Source organism: Ptychodera flava, chromosome 1 (assembly GCF_041260155.1).
Source record: "Ptychodera flava strain L36383 chromosome 1, AS_Pfla_20210202, whole genome shotgun sequence".
In the NCBI taxonomy this organism is placed as follows: Eukaryota; Metazoa; Hemichordata; class Enteropneusta; family Ptychoderidae; genus Ptychodera; species Ptychodera flava.
This window is the reverse complement of record NC_091928.1, coordinates 11,357,235-11,375,840: the sequence shown is the minus strand read 5'-3', so window position 1 is coordinate 11,375,840 and position 18,606 is coordinate 11,357,235. Positions and strand designations below refer to the sequence as shown.

General features: G+C 36.2%; 1 protein-coding gene across 1 annotated transcript in view; it reads left to right on the top strand.

Moving 5' to 3' along the window:
• LOC139130118 (arylsulfatase B-like) overlaps window positions 1–18,606 on the top strand; it is a 34,857-nt gene continuing 16,251 nt past the window's right edge. The window contains exons 1-6 of the mRNA XM_070695838.1: window positions 1–205; window positions 9,601–9,712; window positions 10,279–10,330; window positions 11,047–11,150; window positions 11,762–11,868; window positions 16,829–16,893. Coding sequence (XP_070551939.1) covers window positions 97–205; window positions 9,601–9,712; window positions 10,279–10,330; window positions 11,047–11,150; window positions 11,762–11,868; window positions 16,829–16,893 — 549 coding nt within the window. The 5' untranslated portion in view covers window positions 1–96. The remainder of the gene's footprint in view (window positions 206–9,600; window positions 9,713–10,278; window positions 10,331–11,046; window positions 11,151–11,761; window positions 11,869–16,828; window positions 16,894–18,606) is intronic.

Genomic DNA, 18,606 nt, shown 5'->3' with positions numbered 1-18,606 from the left:
AATCCGGTGTGAGCAACTGGTCGAGTTGGTATTAAATAGTTCTGCACCGAGCTCAATTTCGATAAAATCTTACAGAGAGTGCATCTATCAGCAGAGATGAAAACAACCTTAGCTGCGTGCTTCATCTTCTTGGTGGTCTGCGGTCTCGTCGACTGCAACACAAACGAACGTCCACACATTTTGTTTATTTTGGCAGATGATCTTGGTAAGTTGACATTTACTGCTATCTCTTGTTACATACGTAACATAAATACGTCCGAAAGGTGTCCATGGCTTCCATATGGGAAAAAGTGTCGAGAGTGAAATACTGTTTATTATTTATAATTTATGGTTATTCATGGTTCTAATGGCTATTAACTATTATTTGGTTATATACACTGCGGGACAGGTGTATGCCTGAATGTTTTGTATACCCTGAAGTGTATTTCCTACCTGAGAGAGCTTTGAATTGGTCGCAAGCGACGACAGTGTACATTTTTCTAAGTAACGTATCGATATATTCAGGTAACGTCATAATATTTCTATAAAAATCATATCACCCACGTATCTGCTACTTTCTTTCACTCAATTACACTTTTTTTCGGTGTTGGTGACGCTTTATTGTATCGGCATATTTTGGCGCACTTTGTGCTCGATTGGCGCCATTGTGACCTCAGAACGATATGTGAGAGACGCCTTACATTTTAACTGTATTCAATAAAAAAGAAATCGATCGAGACTGCCCCTGTTCGCCTCAGTTTACTGCGATTTTCAGCATTGATATTTGCCTTAAGGTGGCACTAAAGACTACAACTTGACAATCACTTGGTCTGTACAAGTAAAGAGACGCTTACTGGTTCAAGTCCATGAATTTAAGACCCTTCTTCTGCATATCGTCTTTTTATCGGGGGAACATATTTCAATGATAAGAATGAATAAATCTCAACGAACACACGTTTTCGTAAAGAAATTCAAAAGATTAATTTTATGATCGTTGTGTGTATAATCGAATTAGGAATGTAAAAAGAAATCACTGTCATTGCTTCAGTAATGAGTAATTGAAATCAGCGAGAAGTGTGCAACCTGTAAGGGAAATTGCACGCCATTGTTTAGTTTGAGAAATCGACACATCGTAAACATGATACTGAGATACTGCGTTAATCTAACTCTTTCATTTCGCTGTTATTTCTTTCAATATTTGAAAAAATACGATACATGAGCGTTAAAAAAACCGATATAGTTTTTCTTTCTGAATTTCCTGATCATTTGTATTGAATGACGAGTTTACAATCGTTGCGTTGTTGGCTGTGTTTTCGACTATTTTGCATATAAATATTATCGGTTATGTATTTTCAACGTTCCTATATGAAAATATTATCAAAATATTATAATGCATAGGGAAACACATAGGGAAAAGGAATCTGCAACTGATTAATCAATATGTTGCTGTACGTGCAGCGAAGAAATTCAATGAAATTGTCAACATGACGCGGAAGGCAGCTTTGACTCTCGCCCTGCACTAACTCGCCATATGTGTGGCAAAAATAGCATACTCTATTGTGAAACAACTTTGATAGGGATAATTTGGTCCCAGTGCACAGCGCAGTATATATTACCTTCACACTTTAGGAGGTTGATTCCAAAGGCAACATTTAGACGAGAGGAACCTTCATCGTTCGACTCGAAATATGACCATAGGTAGGAATTGATGCGAATATTGAGTTGTGCGAGCATGAGTCATGATTCGTCAAAGTAATATTGCAATTCCCATATTACTAACATTCGAATCACAGGTAAAGAATTAAGCAATAACCCCCGCCGCAGGAGGGTATACACGAGATTTTGGTACAATGCGCGACATATAGCACGAGCCGATAGGCGAGTGCTATATGGAACGAATTATACCAAAATCGAGTGTATACCCGACTGCTAAGAGGGTTATGGCTATTATATTGTATCAACTTGCGTGTATTTGTTGTCTTACTTGGGTATTTTCATCACTCTAAGCCAAAAATGCAGAAAACGGACGTCTGAGAGATCGAACGTCGGAAATTCTGCCTCCGAGACCAAGCATTTTTATAAGTTGGGATTCCGTACAGGCACACAGTATCCTAGGATAAATACGCATCACGTCCATATCGACATTGCATTTTATTCGCATGCAACACAAACACTATACTTGTCAAAAAAATACCTGCTGCACTCACACAGAAAATTGGTCAAGAGTTTAAATCAAAAGAATAAAGTAACAATTTTTTTCGTAATTTTACATAAGAACAATAGTCCTGCTTTTTTTTGCATACTAAAAATAGATTTGTCTCATTCTGTACCGCATACCGTCGCGACATTCAGTGGTGGCACAGTGAAGTTATGCGCCAGTCAATGTAAACACCCCCCCCCCACCTCGGGGTATAGTGGGGGATTTGGAAATTAGTCCTGTGAAATATGCCAAATCCCCCACCCCTTGGGGCAAGACAATCTGGAAAATCCCCACCTAAACCAAGTGAATCCCCCACATATGGGGGGGGGGAATTAGTAAATTCCTACACACAACCACTCTTTGGAATTTTCATGTCGTAACAACCTGCATCAATATAAAAAGTTAATGTTCAACTTTAGAACAATTTTTATCATTTAAAACAGGGTTTTGTGACATTTATGCTGTTCACAAATGTCTATCACGATCAACACAAATAGATCCAGGAAATAACATACTTTTCGCATTTGTTTTTCAGCCACTTGTACTGTGACCAGATAAAAGTGTTGAGGTGTCACTGTCACGTAATTCACCATTTTGGAGCAAGAATTTACAATATTTTTCAGTTTAGTTTGTTTGTATGTTGTCAGGCATAAACATATTTCAGGCTAGAACAAATGATTTAATTAGATCAAAACACCAGATGTGTCACATAAGACATGTCGCCTCAATAAACTAATTAAAGCTGATAAACAAGATGCATGATGTCCAATCTCACAAGTGCAGCTTTTTTGTCTTCTCACTCTCATGTTACAAACACAATGACACATTCTACAGCAGTCATGCACTGATTTAAAACAAGCAGAAGAATGAAAATTCACAATGGTCCGTGTTTATTCATCACAAAACACGGCAGAAAGATGCTGTGTAAAACTCAACAGAAGAGATGATCAGAATGATCACACTGATGAAACAGAACTTCCCTAGCTATGTGGGTCATTATGAATAGATGTGATAATACATTTGGCGGACATAAAAGGGAATCCCGTCGTGACCGAACATGTTTTCCAAATACACGAGCAATTTAAAGGGACAAAGTCTGCCATTTTTCATGAATTTTGTTTTAAGTGAGATACTACTTATATTGTTTGACATGTCGAAAGATACCGAATGAATGGCTGACCATGCTTATATTCGACCCCGGTTTTAGACACGATACATGCAAACCATCACGAAATGATGAATTAATGGTCATGACCATTAATTTGTTTTCGCGATGGTTTTACTTCATTTGTATAAAACCGGGTCAAATATATGTATGGTCACTCATTCATTCAGTATCTTTCAACATGTCAATCAAAATAAGCAGTATCTCGCATCAAACTAAATTCACGAAAAATGGCTGACTTTGTCCCTTTAAGTTTTATCAAAAATAGAGTTGACCCGGAGGTCTTTTTAGTGCTGGATCATGTCGACGATCGTGAACGTCCGAAATGTCACGCTCACATATGAAAATATGGGACATTTTGCGTATGGTTTGTTCAATTTTCAAAAAATAAGAATGAAGGGCGGATGAAAATCATTTATTTGGTTATCGATATTTCAGCCATCAATCACAAATATACTGTCATACACACCTCAGAATATTGCTGCATCGCGTTCATCAATAGCCTGTCGAAAAGCTGCTTACCGGCGCACATGGCCTTGACAGCCACCTTCCGCCATGCTACCGCTCTGAACAACAACATACCATTACAAGGGCCTGAAAATTTCTGTTTTTTCCCACTGGTCCCAGGACCAGTGACCTGTTTTTTTTCACTGGTCCCAAGGTAAAATCCACTGGTCCTCAAAAATTTGCATAACAATACAAGAATGATTCCTTTCTCATACTCATGTTATATATGCATTTCTATCAGATTTGCTTGGGATTTACATACAGCATAGACTGCCAATCTTTGTAATACAATAGACACACTGCACAAACATTTACTTGGTAGTTTTCTCACGTTCTTGTACACACACTCGACATATTTTTTTTTACTATTGCTATAAAGTTCACTTCATTTTTATAATTGCCCAGCGGTTGATTCTTTTCCATTTAAATTGTACAAAATAGGTTGAAAACACCAAATATCTGAGAGGAACTTCTTTTTCCTTTGATTGCAATAGCAAATTGCCATAACGCTGTTTTGACAAGCTAGGCGGTTCTTGTTAAGGTCAACTACAATCGAGCTAGGGGTCCTGACTATATAAGGAATTCAGCATGGTGACCTTCTAAATTCAGAAGCTTGCTTGCTACGGACGATCGGAAAGTTGTAATGAAACTCCTTCCAGAGAATTTTACCGCAAAATACTACTTTGATAGACAGAGATGTAATATTTTCACACAATTTTGGGGTTGCTGATATTTTTAGCTGAGGCTATGGTCTGGTTTTTACCGCATTAAATTTTAAATGTTAAATGAGTACGTGGCCCGTCATTTGATTTTTGCAGTGCTGTGGCTAGTGGACGCACATCGCCTTGCTCATATCATGAATTGCAAACTGTAATAGAGTAACTGATTTTTCTTTAGAGTTTACGTTGTGATGTAAGAAAAAGACTAAATTTTAAATTTTTGATTGACTTAAAGACCTAATAATTATTGTAATTTTGTAGCTTGAAGACGTAGTATCTCAATGGGCTCTTGGTTTGAGTGTAACCATGGAGCCATGGTGTAACTGGCTTTAGTGCGTCTCTGCTACCTCCATGGTTTCAGAAACTTCGGTATTTTTTTTTGGGGGGGACGTTGTTTCCAATTTTTCGTCGAAAGACACTATAACACAATCTGGGAAAAACACTGGAAATTCCCTTGCAAAATAAATTGGCTCCCGTTTGTACTGGTCTGCGGACTTTTAGGGGTAATTTGTTCTGGTTCGGGATAAAAAATCACTGTTCCGTGACCTCGGATCAGGGTAATTTTCAGGCCCTCCATACGTGCGCATGAGTAGTTATGTACGAACATCTTCTGGGCCTGTCCGTCAAAGGAATAGGGGGATCAAAACGAGGCAATTGCCCCACCCCTCGGGCACAGTTTCATGGCACACACGGTCTAATCCCCCACATTTGTCCCGTATCGCCCGAGGTGGGGAGGGGGATTGGGGTTTCATTGACTGGCGCATTACAGGATCTATTTTTGATGGATAATTTGGACGTTAATTGTACCAGAAAACAAGCAGTTCTAAAATAATCCAGTCTTGCGATGACTGCAACTGTGATGAACAGTTGTGCAGATTCTGAGTGTGTCGCCCGATGCAGGGAGAGCTGGACGCTGACACTGCTCGTTGCATTTGATGTCAAATATCGTCGCAGTCGCAAGGAGTCATCCAATTGTTATTTTGAACTTCTTGGTCTACATCGTTAGGACACCCCGATCTGTTATAGCCCAAACTTTGGTAAAGAGTATCTGACATAGCTTTACTGTAAGGAAGTGTCAATTTCTTTGTGTATGAACGAATACTATCTTCATTTTAAAGAGCGGTACTATTATATATCGCGTCTCGACTCCCGCAATATCAAGCAAAGTGCACGGTGTGCTGTCGCCCTAATATTTGTGTGCATCATACCCAAACGTGCTGCTTCAGAGATGTCTTTCATCATCGATCCCAACTTATTTACACCGAGAGGTGAGTTACAGACCCACACTTTATCTGTGTATCAAAATTCGGTCTTCGGTCTTTGAAACAAAGTGGACTGTTTCGGTTTTTCTCGAGGGTCTATGGTTTAGATAGGTACGTTCAAATGCACCGACGGGGCAATTCGAAAATGCTGGTTTCGGGGGCCCGTTTTAGCACTGCTATCAGTGCTAAAACAGTATTTTAGCATCGGTGGAATGAGCTCTCGTCCAATCAGAATGGCGCATAGTAGCATGATATAATATGATTTAGTTTTTCTCATTATTAACAATGCAAAATAGACTTCTCCACGAGTCGTAACTTCATATCAGCTTAGTATACGTATCTCATCATTCCGTTGCATTGACTTTTAACATACTATAGGTCTTTGCTTTTACCTTGCATATATCCTTCTCTACTTTAAGATGACCAAACTGAACGCAGCTTTTTTATAACATCCTTTTCAGTAATTTTCATCAAGATAACTTCCTTTTCAACGATAAGGTTTTTTTTCTTTTTCCTCATTCGGTCTGTCTGTGGCGTTTGGTTTGTTTCCCACGCCGTGCTTTTTCAGTTCTCCTCTTTTGGCTGCGAGGCACTTTCGCGACTTCTCGAACAACTTATCACGTATGATAGAAATTCCCTAGCCGCTGTCTTGCAAAAACCGATCAATACCTCTTTGATGGTTGGTTAGAGTATCAGCATCATAGTCCCTGCCATCCTTCTGGCAAGTTCCTAAAACACGCTGCTAGATAGTCGTCCAGCTCAGCAGGAGGGATGTCACATATTCGCACGGTATTTTTCTTTTTTGGAGATTGGCGAACTCCTCCCGGTTTCTTTGTACTCTACACACCGTTGATGTTGTTGTTTGGGTTCGGATTGTAAATTCTCAAAAACTTCCTCCGCAGCTAACAAATCTGACAGACTGAAAAGCTCTTGTAGGTTCTCTCTGACGGACATGGTGGAATGGCAAGGTTATTGTTATAGTGACTGTTTTCCCGGTGTCTCATGAAAATCACAAAATATTTCAGATGACGAAAGTTATGTTAGATGAAGTTTATTTTACTTCCAAATCGATAAGGGAAAAGAAAAAAAATTGGGTTTGTTATTATTTTTCGGAACAGATTTACTATAAATACATTATAGAAAATGTGTTCCGAAAAATAAGAACAAACACAACATTTGCTGTCAGTGTCCGTACGGTGTGATGCTTGGCTCTTTCATTTGGAGTGAATTCAAATTGGAAGCACTAAAAGCAGGTTAGGGAGCGTTCAGTTATTATGGCCGGGGTTGGGCCGGAAAATTCTTCCTGCGAATCAGTCAAAATAAGTGATCCCCCTACCAACTGCACCAAAAATTTGATGATCCTCCCTTTTAAGATAACAACAATTTCATGATCCCCCTAAAACATTGCTTGAGTAAAGCTGCACACACATACACCTCTTGGGGGAGGGGCGATAGAATCCAAGAAAAAGATTCTCAGATTTTTTGACGTGCTATAATTTTGTAATTACCACTCAAAGGAATTGGACAGAAATAACAGGTGGATCGCAATATTTTTGCGCAAGCGTGTGATATTTGGATTTAATTGATAATCAGCTGTTGATAATGTTGATTCACTATACATGGCAGTCTATGAGAAAACTATGTTATACTTTTTCAATACAAAACTATATCTATACATTTACAGATATCTGATAATTGACATAAAAGTACTTAATTGGAATATGGTTGTTACAACTGGTATGTGGACAAAATGACTTTCGAATTTCACCAAAATTGTTCCTCCACTATACATGGGAGTCTATGATAAAATTGTGAATAATTATTTTCCAATGAATAACTTTCTGTGGTTGTGCATATACAGACGTGGAATAATAACATAATTGTACTTGATTAATACAGAATATGATGGTTAATGTGCATACTACGTGTACAAGAAATCTGATTTTGGAATTTCACTGAAAATGTCCATCCACTATACATAGGAGTCTATGATGAGACTATACAAAAATAGGTAAATTTGTGTATTTATGTACTCTCTATTATTAATATTAATGTACTTGATTAGACTAGGGTGGTTATAAATGGATATATGTTCAAGAAATTGGATTTTGAATTTCACCGAAATGTTGAATCACAATACAATTGGTAATCTGTGGGAAACTATGAATATTTTTTTACAATGCTAAATTCATTTGTGCTTTTATAGGTGTTTGATAATCGATACAAATGTACTTGATTCAAATAGGGTATTTGAAAGTTCAGATGTTCACCACAACTATGATAATGGAATTTCACCTAAAAGTATAATTTCACTTTTCATGGACTAGTAGTCTACAGGTAACTGTTAAATAATTTCCCTGACAAAACTTGCTATATCTCTAATATGTAAATAATAGGAATTGTCCATTGCCCTCAGTGAGCTCGATTTACAATAAGACAAGCCTCAGAGCTGCCTAGTTAAGATGTTCATGTGACAGATAATTATACTTTTGTTCGGATTTACAGTTAAATGACTTCAGAAAATGAAATCATACAGCGAATCATTTTCATCTCTCTGAATATTTCTGAACACTGAAACTGCTTTTTGACGGGACGGATACTTATGAAATTGAAGCTGTATGAAAAAAACATGACCCTCCCTTTGCAGTTTTCAAATTTATGGTACCCCCTGGAGTTTGCCGGCCCAACCCCGGCAGTAATAACTGAATGCTCCCTTTATTAGATATCGACACGTGTGTTTTATTTAGTGACCCTGTATTTCCCTATGCTTCAAAACTCTCCAATTTTTGGAGAGCTGACTTATTATCGTAGTCAAATAATCAAAATCTATTGACGGTCACGACTGGTTTGTGGGTATTAGGGCGCCACCTTGTAAGTAGTCTGGTATGCAATTCAATTGACCGTATCAGGCTTTCTTATGCAAATAAACAGGTCCTATAATTTGCTGATATGCAAATATTCAATTGAAGGAAAGATAGACGCGCAGATCATTTCTATCATATGCAAATCAACAGGGCGTATCACTTTATTGATATGCAAATCAACATGATATCTCATGTCATTGAACTCGGTACAGACACAATACAGCGCATAGGTATATGATAAAGTGTTGTGTTACATACTCGCGGGTCGTTCTGAGCTCAGAAGTAATAAGTGTGACAAAACATACTGAAACGTAAAAGTATCATCAAAACTGAAAAAAGTGTCGTCAATTTAACTTGAGTACAAGAGTCCAGTGGATTCGTTGATGTTACGCATATAAGGCAATATATACGGGTTATTTTGGATATATTCATCACGTGACCTGAACATACGCCGTCGTCAAAAGCAACCAGCCGGAAGCGCTTCTAGGTAGGAGCTATGCTTCGCGGAATGCATACACTCAGGCAATCTTTCGGACATCAGTGAATCGACGATATCTTCATTATTCAAATTCTAACACGCAGGAATTTTTTTTCTTTTTTTCCTTTAACACTTTATTTCGTCCTTCAAGAATTCTTACAGCTAAGAAAAAATATATCAGAGGGCGTTGTATTAACATTTTCATTGACGCTAATATAATGATTTGTTATTGATTATTAATTGAGTAAAGGTACTTTGCAAAATTATAATCTGAAGAGCTGATCCCATAACGAGCAACAAAACTATCGTATGGATTTTCCGAATGCGTGATACAAGAGTAAGGGATTAGTGAACGTGAGCGACTAACCTCGCTAGCAATCACAGGTTAACGGCCTGTTCATAATTGATGCCTTGAATTCATTTCAGGGTGGAACGATATCGGTTACAACAACCCTTACGTCTTCACACCGACCCTGGATGCACTGGCACGAGATGGTGTCATCTTTAACCAGTCTTACGCCCAACCTGCTTGTACTCCGTGAGTATAATGTTAATGCAAAGGAAGAAACAAAACATACCAAAGCATCAGCCGGCATGACGTCAAGTATTTCTTACATTTGTTGCTTTGTAACAGCGTGTAAATACAATAACGTTTTGCGTCGTTAAATCATGTGATTAAATTTCACAGCAATGAATGTTCTTCTTTGACGTAAATAAATGACAACAAGTTACCTGATAATGTTCGATATAGCTTCTCTTTAGTTTAAATGATTTAAAAATAATCTCACTTTTTCAAAGAAAACAAAAAGAAAATATTTTTGTTTGCTGCGAATTTTCGAAGATAGTTTTACCTGGAAGAATTATTTTTACCTTGCTCTTGTTAATCATGTACATATGTTTTATTTTTATGAATAGATTTTGCTTTTTTTAACTTTCTCTTATCTTTAGTCGTCCAAGCTCTCGTTTGTGCTTTTTGTTGTGGATAAGTTATTCAGATGCCGTCTGAAGATTGTGGATTGTAAGGACTTATATTGACAAATAGATAATGTTGCGTCATTGTAAAATGATATAAATAACAAAATAACTCGTGTTTCGTTTACCGAGGTCTCGAGCATGTCTGATGTCGGGGTATTTTGCCTACCACAACGGATTTCAGGTATGATCGCGCTATATTTTTGTTTCCTATCAGTTTGATAGAACTACAACCTGCTTACCTTCCCGTTTCGATGTCTGTTATGCACACATTGTATACAAAGAGCGCATTGTGTTTTTTATCGTACGTAAAGAACATGGTCTCCAAAGAGTGATGATTTCTTCCTTAATCGATGGGCGTGTTTGTTTACCGAGTAGGCAGTTGATGTAATCAGAAGATACTAAAATTAAGAGACTAGTGAATGAAAACACCATCTGTTTTACGGTACCCTGTAGTTTGTGTAAGATAAAAGCACCATACGATCTGTACACACAATGTGTGCATGCCAGACATCGAAAAGGGAAGGTAAGCAGCAACGGGCTGTAGTGTGTGATGCAGTTCATTGAAAGTGTTGCCGGCAGAATGCTATTCCAGGGGACATATAGTAAAATGCACCAGCCGTTTTTCATGACAACGGAAATTCGTCAACTACATCCTTGTAGAGCTCAAGGTATCGGAGCTTTTGCGCGTGTCATACAGACACTCAATTAATGTGGTGCATTTTATCCCAAACTTAACAGCCTTTCATAGCCCTTATTTCACATCATGTTTACATGAGGATTCGCTAAGTTGTCGAGATTACAGCCACTCGATTCAGCTTATTGCTTTGTTTGTGCGTTTTCAAAAATGTCAAGGTTTCAAGGCTTATGCCATAGCAATAGCGTCTGCTATTTCAACAGACGGAGGTGATGAATAAATGGACCCCCAATGGACTATCGCTTGACTTTACCATCCTACCTCAGGAACTGAAGGACCTGGGATATTCGACGTACATGGTTGGGAAGTAAGTGCAACGGTTGATACCATATTAAGGTTCGGAAGATAACATACTAAGTAAATAGAGATATTGCCAAAGTCAGCAGACAGCAGGCAAACAGACAGACAGACAGACAGAGATATACAGACAGCAGGCAAACAGACAGACAGACAGACAGACAGACAGACAGAGACATACAGACAGCCAGCCAGCCAGCCAGATAGATAGACAGATAGATAGATAGATAGATAGATAGATAGATAGATAGATAGATAGATAGATAGATAGATAGATAGATAGATAGATAGATAGATAGATAGATAGATAGATAGATAGTATGGTATTGTATGATATATGGTATATGGTATGATATGATATGATTAGTCTATAGGTAGGTAAGCAGGTAGGTAAATTGGTAAATACACAGACAGACATACAGATAGACAGACTGATAGATAGATAGATAGATAGATAGATAGATAGATAGATAGATAGATAGATAGATAGATAGATAGATAGATAGATAGATAGATAGATAGATAGACTTGATTTCCGGATAGCTGATATCTACAAATATGAGCACGCCGTGTAAAAATCATAAAAGTACAAAGCAAATATATTTTTACGTTTCATTTTAGATGGGACTTAGGCTATTGCAAAAATGAGTATACACCAAATGGAAGAGGCTTTGACCATTTCTACGGTTTCTATACTGCCGGTGAAGACTATTACTCCCACAAAAACGGTAAGTAAGTGTATCTTGGAAGAAAAGCAACTTAGTTAACTTAACATTTATGTTAACTTCTTTGTAAATATATTTGATTCCAAGAGTATCGATGGCAGTGCAACTCATAAAATAATTACAAATACGATCATAGCCGCAATGGAACAACAGCTAACAACAGGCGGCAAGATGTAGTTATCTGTCCTCAAATTTGAACGAATAGCGTCCAACTTAAACCTTCAAGTTAAGTACAAACATATCGACTTTAAAAAACATTTTAGCATAAAGTGTTAAAAAAAGCTCAGCAAGTCAGAAAAAAACACATTTGTATGAAACGAAGAACAAAAAATCTAAAAAGGAGAATTTGCAATATTGCGGGTGTTTGCCTTAACTGTGTTATATCATATCCGTCCTCTTGCATCCTGTACGTCAAACTGAAACACCTTACTGTTTTGCAATGTACAGTAAATTCGAGTGAAAATACATCATGTGTATGTTTGCTAGAACCATTTTAAATTGCTTATAATTGAAAGTCACAAATATTTGTTCTCATTTAGTCTAGGGAAAAATGGAACAAAATGGATTTACGATTAGGAAACCACCCTGAAAGTGTAATGTTAATGAATGTGTTCAAAATAGTGTTTTATGTCTTAAAATGCTGCTGTAGTTTGACGCCTTGTCTCATGTGTCCTGTCTTGCATCAGAATCGTACTCACGCCATTATTTTATCGTATGGATCGGACACATCAGGCGGTCGTGCTCCTTTAGGATGGAGACTGAATTTTAGGAAGGCTATTTCACAACCCCCTTACATATGTGCGTGCTGTTGTATAATGTAACAATACTAGGATACATGAAAAGATACTGAATGTACCATAAGACACCTGCCATCGATGAAGCTCCACGTGCACCGCTGATCATATGATTACTGTCAACTGGCATTAGAATAGCTGCACTGTCAATCAGTTGATTCAGTCGCAATACAGCTTACGCATTTTTCAAGATAATGCTGGCATTTATGGTTTTGCTCTGACAAAGATTCTATCATATATACACAATAAAATGAATTAATGAAACTTTAATAAATTCATTTTTTTTTATAAATTAGATATTTGACTCTACTGAGATTTATAGATGGAAGGTATTTACAGCAAGCACAAAAGCTTCAATCAGGTTTTATGCATATCTAAAAATTAAATATTTTTGGTTGATTACGCGTCCGAAGTTCAAAGTTTAACATTCCCCTTCAATCTGTTCAAATTTTAAAAAAACTTTTCAGCGCGTATAATATCTACAAAGCTGCGTTCAAAAATTGTATTGAAAATGTTTGAACATATAATGAAACGTTACAACAATTACACGCTGCATTACATCACCGTCATTACTGGTGATCTTATCGTCTTTGTTTCAATTGCTTCACTGTATTGCTACTTAAAATTGCATACCAAATTAATTTTCCAGTGCCTTTGTTTAGAAGAAAACTGGCCAGGTGAATATTGTATAATCAATCGTTCTAAACTCATCTGTTCACAGATGTTAGACAATGTTGCAGCGATGTCAGTGTGTCTATGTGCATGTCTGTGTGTCCGTCTCTGTGTGTCTGTGTGTCTGTTTTTCTGCCCGTCCGTGTATCTGCACATATCTCAAGAATGGCTTATCGGATCATTATCAAATCATTGGCCAGATTTGACCTTTTGACCTGTTTTTGGTTGGTGTTGCTTGAATATTTCATGCTCATTGGCAGAATTAATAATTTTAGAAAAAAACACATACATTGAGAACGGCTACATGGAGATGTTGATCACACAAGGATTCATCAGCCATAAAAGACATGAAGGGCTACATGTCTGATTATGTATCTGTATTCTCTCGATTGAAACTGACGAAACTCGGTATGTATATTGAAGATTCCGAAATTCAACATAACTAAAATCCATTAAACGTTTTTAACTTATAAACTAATTTATAATTTTCATATTTAAGAACTTTGCTAATTGGGCGTATATATATATATATATATATATATATATATATATATATATATATATATATATATATATATATATATATATATATATATATATATATATATAATAATTGACCTCACGAAAGTTGGTGAAACTAGCTGTGTAAATTAAAGCTACTACGATATAACATTATTAAAAGTCATCAAGCCAGTTTACTTCAGCCAATTTCTAATTTCCACATTGAATGAACTTTCCGAACTAGGGATATATTTCTTGATTGACTTGACCAAAGCTGACGAAACTTGATATATGCATTGAAGGTACTATGATAAGACATTATTGAAAGTCATAAAGAATTTGTATTTCAGCCAAATCCTAATTTGCATATTCGATGAAATTTCTTACAAGGATAATTGCCTGTATTTTAACTGAATAGTGCATATACAGATGAATACAGGCAGGAATTCATTGCTTGTATTCAACGCACCTGTACTGATATCGACATTGACTCATGTGAATTCACGTGTATTATTCTATAAAAAATAATGATAGAGGTAACTCATTAGCGTGAATTTATCTGTATTATTTCGTTTTAATGTGTTAATTCGGGATATCTACCTTGAATAACTCGATTAATGTTGGCGAAATATGCTGTGTAATTTTATCACAGTAGGTTAAACAACAAGAGTTTGCATCTAAACGAACTTTCCAAATTAGGGGCATATATCTGCGTTGGTATAAAGGTGATGAAACTTGCTATGAATATTTGAGCTACATCGATATACTTTTGGATGAACTTCTTGCTAAGTTGAAATAACATTTCTTAGTAAGGATATGGATATAAAGTGACTTGATCACAGTTGACAATACTTGTTCAGAACATGAAAGATACTAAGTTAAAAACCATAATTGAAATTCATTATGCACATTTACTTCATCTATTACTAATTTGCATATATAACGAACTTTTCTTATTCGGGATATATATCTGGATTGCCTTCATCAAAACTGACGAAACTTGCTTTGCAAATGGAGGAAACTATGATAAGGAAAAGTCAAATTAGATTTTTTGAACATTACACTAATTTTCATATTCAATGACATATCCTGATTAAAGAAATATATCTGGATTGGCTTGATCAAAGTTGATGAAACGTTCTATGTACGTTGAAGATACTACGATATAACATTATTAGAGCGAATTCGCATTCTTTTTCGTTTGCTATTACTAATTGGTATGTTAAACAAACTTTCCTTGTTAGGGCTATATCTCGATTGACTTGACTAAAGTTGACGAAACATTCTATGTTCATTGATGACACTATGATATAATATAACCAAAGGTCGGTTCGGTTTTGATTACCTAGAATATCCAACTACTATTGCTTATTTGATGAACTTTTCTAATTAATGATATAATGATTGACTTGATCAAAGGCGATGGTACTTGCTATGTACATTGAAGAAACTATGACATAAACTGTGACATAAGATATTAATTGAAGTTTGTTTTTCATTGGCAAGTAAATAACATGAATATTTAACTAGCTTTCCAGAGAGTGGTACATTTAAAACATTTATGAAACTTTCTATGTATAGACAGTTGTGTTGTATTAGTGAAAGATATTTGTATTTTCGTGTCAACCAATTAATCATGTGCATATTCAATGAGCTTTTACACTTTGGCACATAGTGCCTGAAGGACTTGGCCAAATGCTATTCCACTTAATATTTAGGGGTGATACAATGACATCAGTCAAGGAAATGTAGTACTTTATTTCAGCCTATCACATATTTGTAAATTTAATTGCGTTTGTTAGCTCCGCTGTCAGCGATGCGGAGCTTATCATTACGGGAGGGCTCAATTAACTTAGGCATACCCTACTTCCCTAGAGGATCAATTTCACATACCTGCCTTTCCTACAATGGCACTACAATAGCACCAGCTGGATTAGATAAACATAACAATGGAACATTCACACCTTAGGGATTAAAAGTCTTCTGTTTGTCAACCGAGTTGCTCAGGCAAGGACTCGGGTTTCAGGTACCATGCAAGTTAATGAAGTCGTCCCCTAATGTCAAAAAGGCTGATTTTCCATCGTTGCCTGTCGTCCGTCAACAATTGCCTTCTCCTCTGAAACCGCAAGTCTGATTGCTTTGAAGCTTTATATCCAGTTCAGTCGGGTGACCTCACTTAAGTTTGTTCAAATCATGGTGAAATTTGCATATTTTTATTTTAGGGGCATTTTTGCTGTTTTTTGTTAAAAAAATCTCCTTTTCTAAAGCATCGTGTCCGATTGCTTTAAAATGTGATATGCAGTTTACTAAGGGGACTTCGAATTCAGTTGTATTTGTTCAAATCGTGGTTAAATTTGCATATTTGTATTTTTCAAGCAATTTTTGTCAAAAAATATATTTCATCAGAACCGCTTGTCTGACAGCTTTGATATTTGGTATAAAGGTTTAAAGGGATGAGCAAAATGTGATATATTCAAATCATAACGAAATCTACCACTTTGCATTTTGGGGCAATTTTTTGCCATTTTTGGTCAACTTTCCCCAAAAACAAAACTACTCATTTGATAGCTCTAAAAACAACAGGTCAGATAGCTTTTTTTGACATGTTCATATGGATTATTTTATTGTAATATTTTCAAATTATGATAAAGTTTTCGATTCTGTATTTTTCAGCTATTTTTGCTTCTTTTTACTGGCCACTGAAATGACATATCAAAGATTTCTACATTCTTCATCAACACAATGTAAGCAATTGTTATTCGCTACATAACAAAGCCGAGTTATATCGGCAGTTAGGTCGCTTGTATTTAATACATGGTGAATATTGTTGATGATATCGATCATATCACTTTCAATAAAGTTTCAAACATGTTGCAAAAGTTTAAATTGCCAGAAAACTGCAATGTATACTGAAACACGTGAGAGTTTCCAGTTCCTATCTGGTTAATCAATGTAGTATTGTAGCTCCTCATATGTGGTAATATCCATATTTGTAGGTAAGTTCTTGGACTTACGAGAAGATTTTACGCCTGACTTTGACCAAGATGGAGTCTATTCTGCGGTGAGCATTCACTACAATGTTCTTTTTGTTCATTTCTTTTATGCTACTTTAAATTTTTATATGTGATCCAGTGCTCCCAAATTTTCAACTTATTTTCTTGACTCATGGTACTTTTATCTAGCGAATTTGTCTGCTGATAAATAAATTTGCGTACTGTATATATCGATATGTTATTGAAAGTTGAATTTGTACTTCAAACTATTTAAGTGAAAAAAGTTAGAGCTATTTCCCCGTTTGAATAATACACGCCATAAAATATTATTTATTAAATGTACCTTCATTCTATCCAGCTGAAAACCGTTGTCGTTAACAAACATGAAAAAAATTAAAAGCCGTTGCTCTGTAAAATATACATCATAATAAATTACCTATTTCCGCAATCAAGATTGCCGATTACCCTGTGATTACTATACGGGGAAACAATTTAACATTGCTACTCCATAACTTTCAAAGTAAGTTCCAAGACAAGTCATAGACAGTAAAAGAATTGCAATGGAAGACGGTCTTTGTCAGTGCAATAGATCCGGCCGTGACAAGTGTACGTAGTTGTCTGTATGTATGTCTGTATGTCTGTATGTCTGTATGTATGTATGTATGTATGTATGTATGTATGTCTGTATGTATGTATGTATGTATGTATGTATGTATGTATGTATGTATGTATGTATGTATGTATGTATGTATGTATGTATGTATGCAAATGGATTCATTAAAAATTCTTCTCTTGATACATATCCACCTGTTCTATCTCTTAAATCAGCATGATAGTGCACATTATTTTTTACATTTTGCGCCCCGTAAGCTTGGTTTTAAACTTACTGGTTAAACAAATACTCGATGTATCGTTGAACAATGAATCTCTTTCGGCAACGATCGATCGAAGATATCGATATGGTCAAACGTTTTCGATCTTCATTGTCCCGAAGTTTAACAATCAGTAAAACAACACCTTACCTTCTTGACCGTCATTATGTGCAATTGATAGCACAGCAAAACATAGAAAGTAAGCGCTTGTCACCAAAACTGATATGTGCTGTTTGTTGTTGTTTTGCTGCCTAAGCTTTTGTGGTCGTGTCGATTCCACGAAATACAAAGTTTGTAACTTGAAACTCCCTATCGTTAACACGATTGGAACTAATTTGGGATGATTGGAAGGTGAAGCAATGTCTGGTCAATCTAAAAATGTGACCTTATCTGCTTTTCTTTTCTTTCCAAGTTAGACACTTGTTGGTATGATTAATTTGTAATATTGCAACATTTAGCTATATGGCACCTACCATTTTTGAGAAATTTGAAAAATATGAATTTGAATTATCCCAAATTAGTTCAAATCGTGTTCGTTAATCTTTCTGTGGCATTTTGACCTGTAATGCCGTAATGAATCGGTGCTCGAAAACCAGATGGGAGAATTTGCGGTACGATAATTAATCATATTTTCCAGTTGATGCAAAGAATTCTCGAAGTTGATCGATTTGGAGGTGTTCAACATTCAACGGGTAAAGCTTGTAATCAAGACATTCTACAGTGATAGAAACAATAACCTCCCTGAGCTACATAGTTTGTAACTTACGTGTTCACACACGTGTTACATATGTTGATCTGATAGATATCGAATGGTCCAATGATTCATGGAGCAGTGTCAAGGAAATAAACAGATCATTTGCTTATTAAATAAAGTTTTGTTATAAGTGATTTAACTGTGAGAGTACTGTA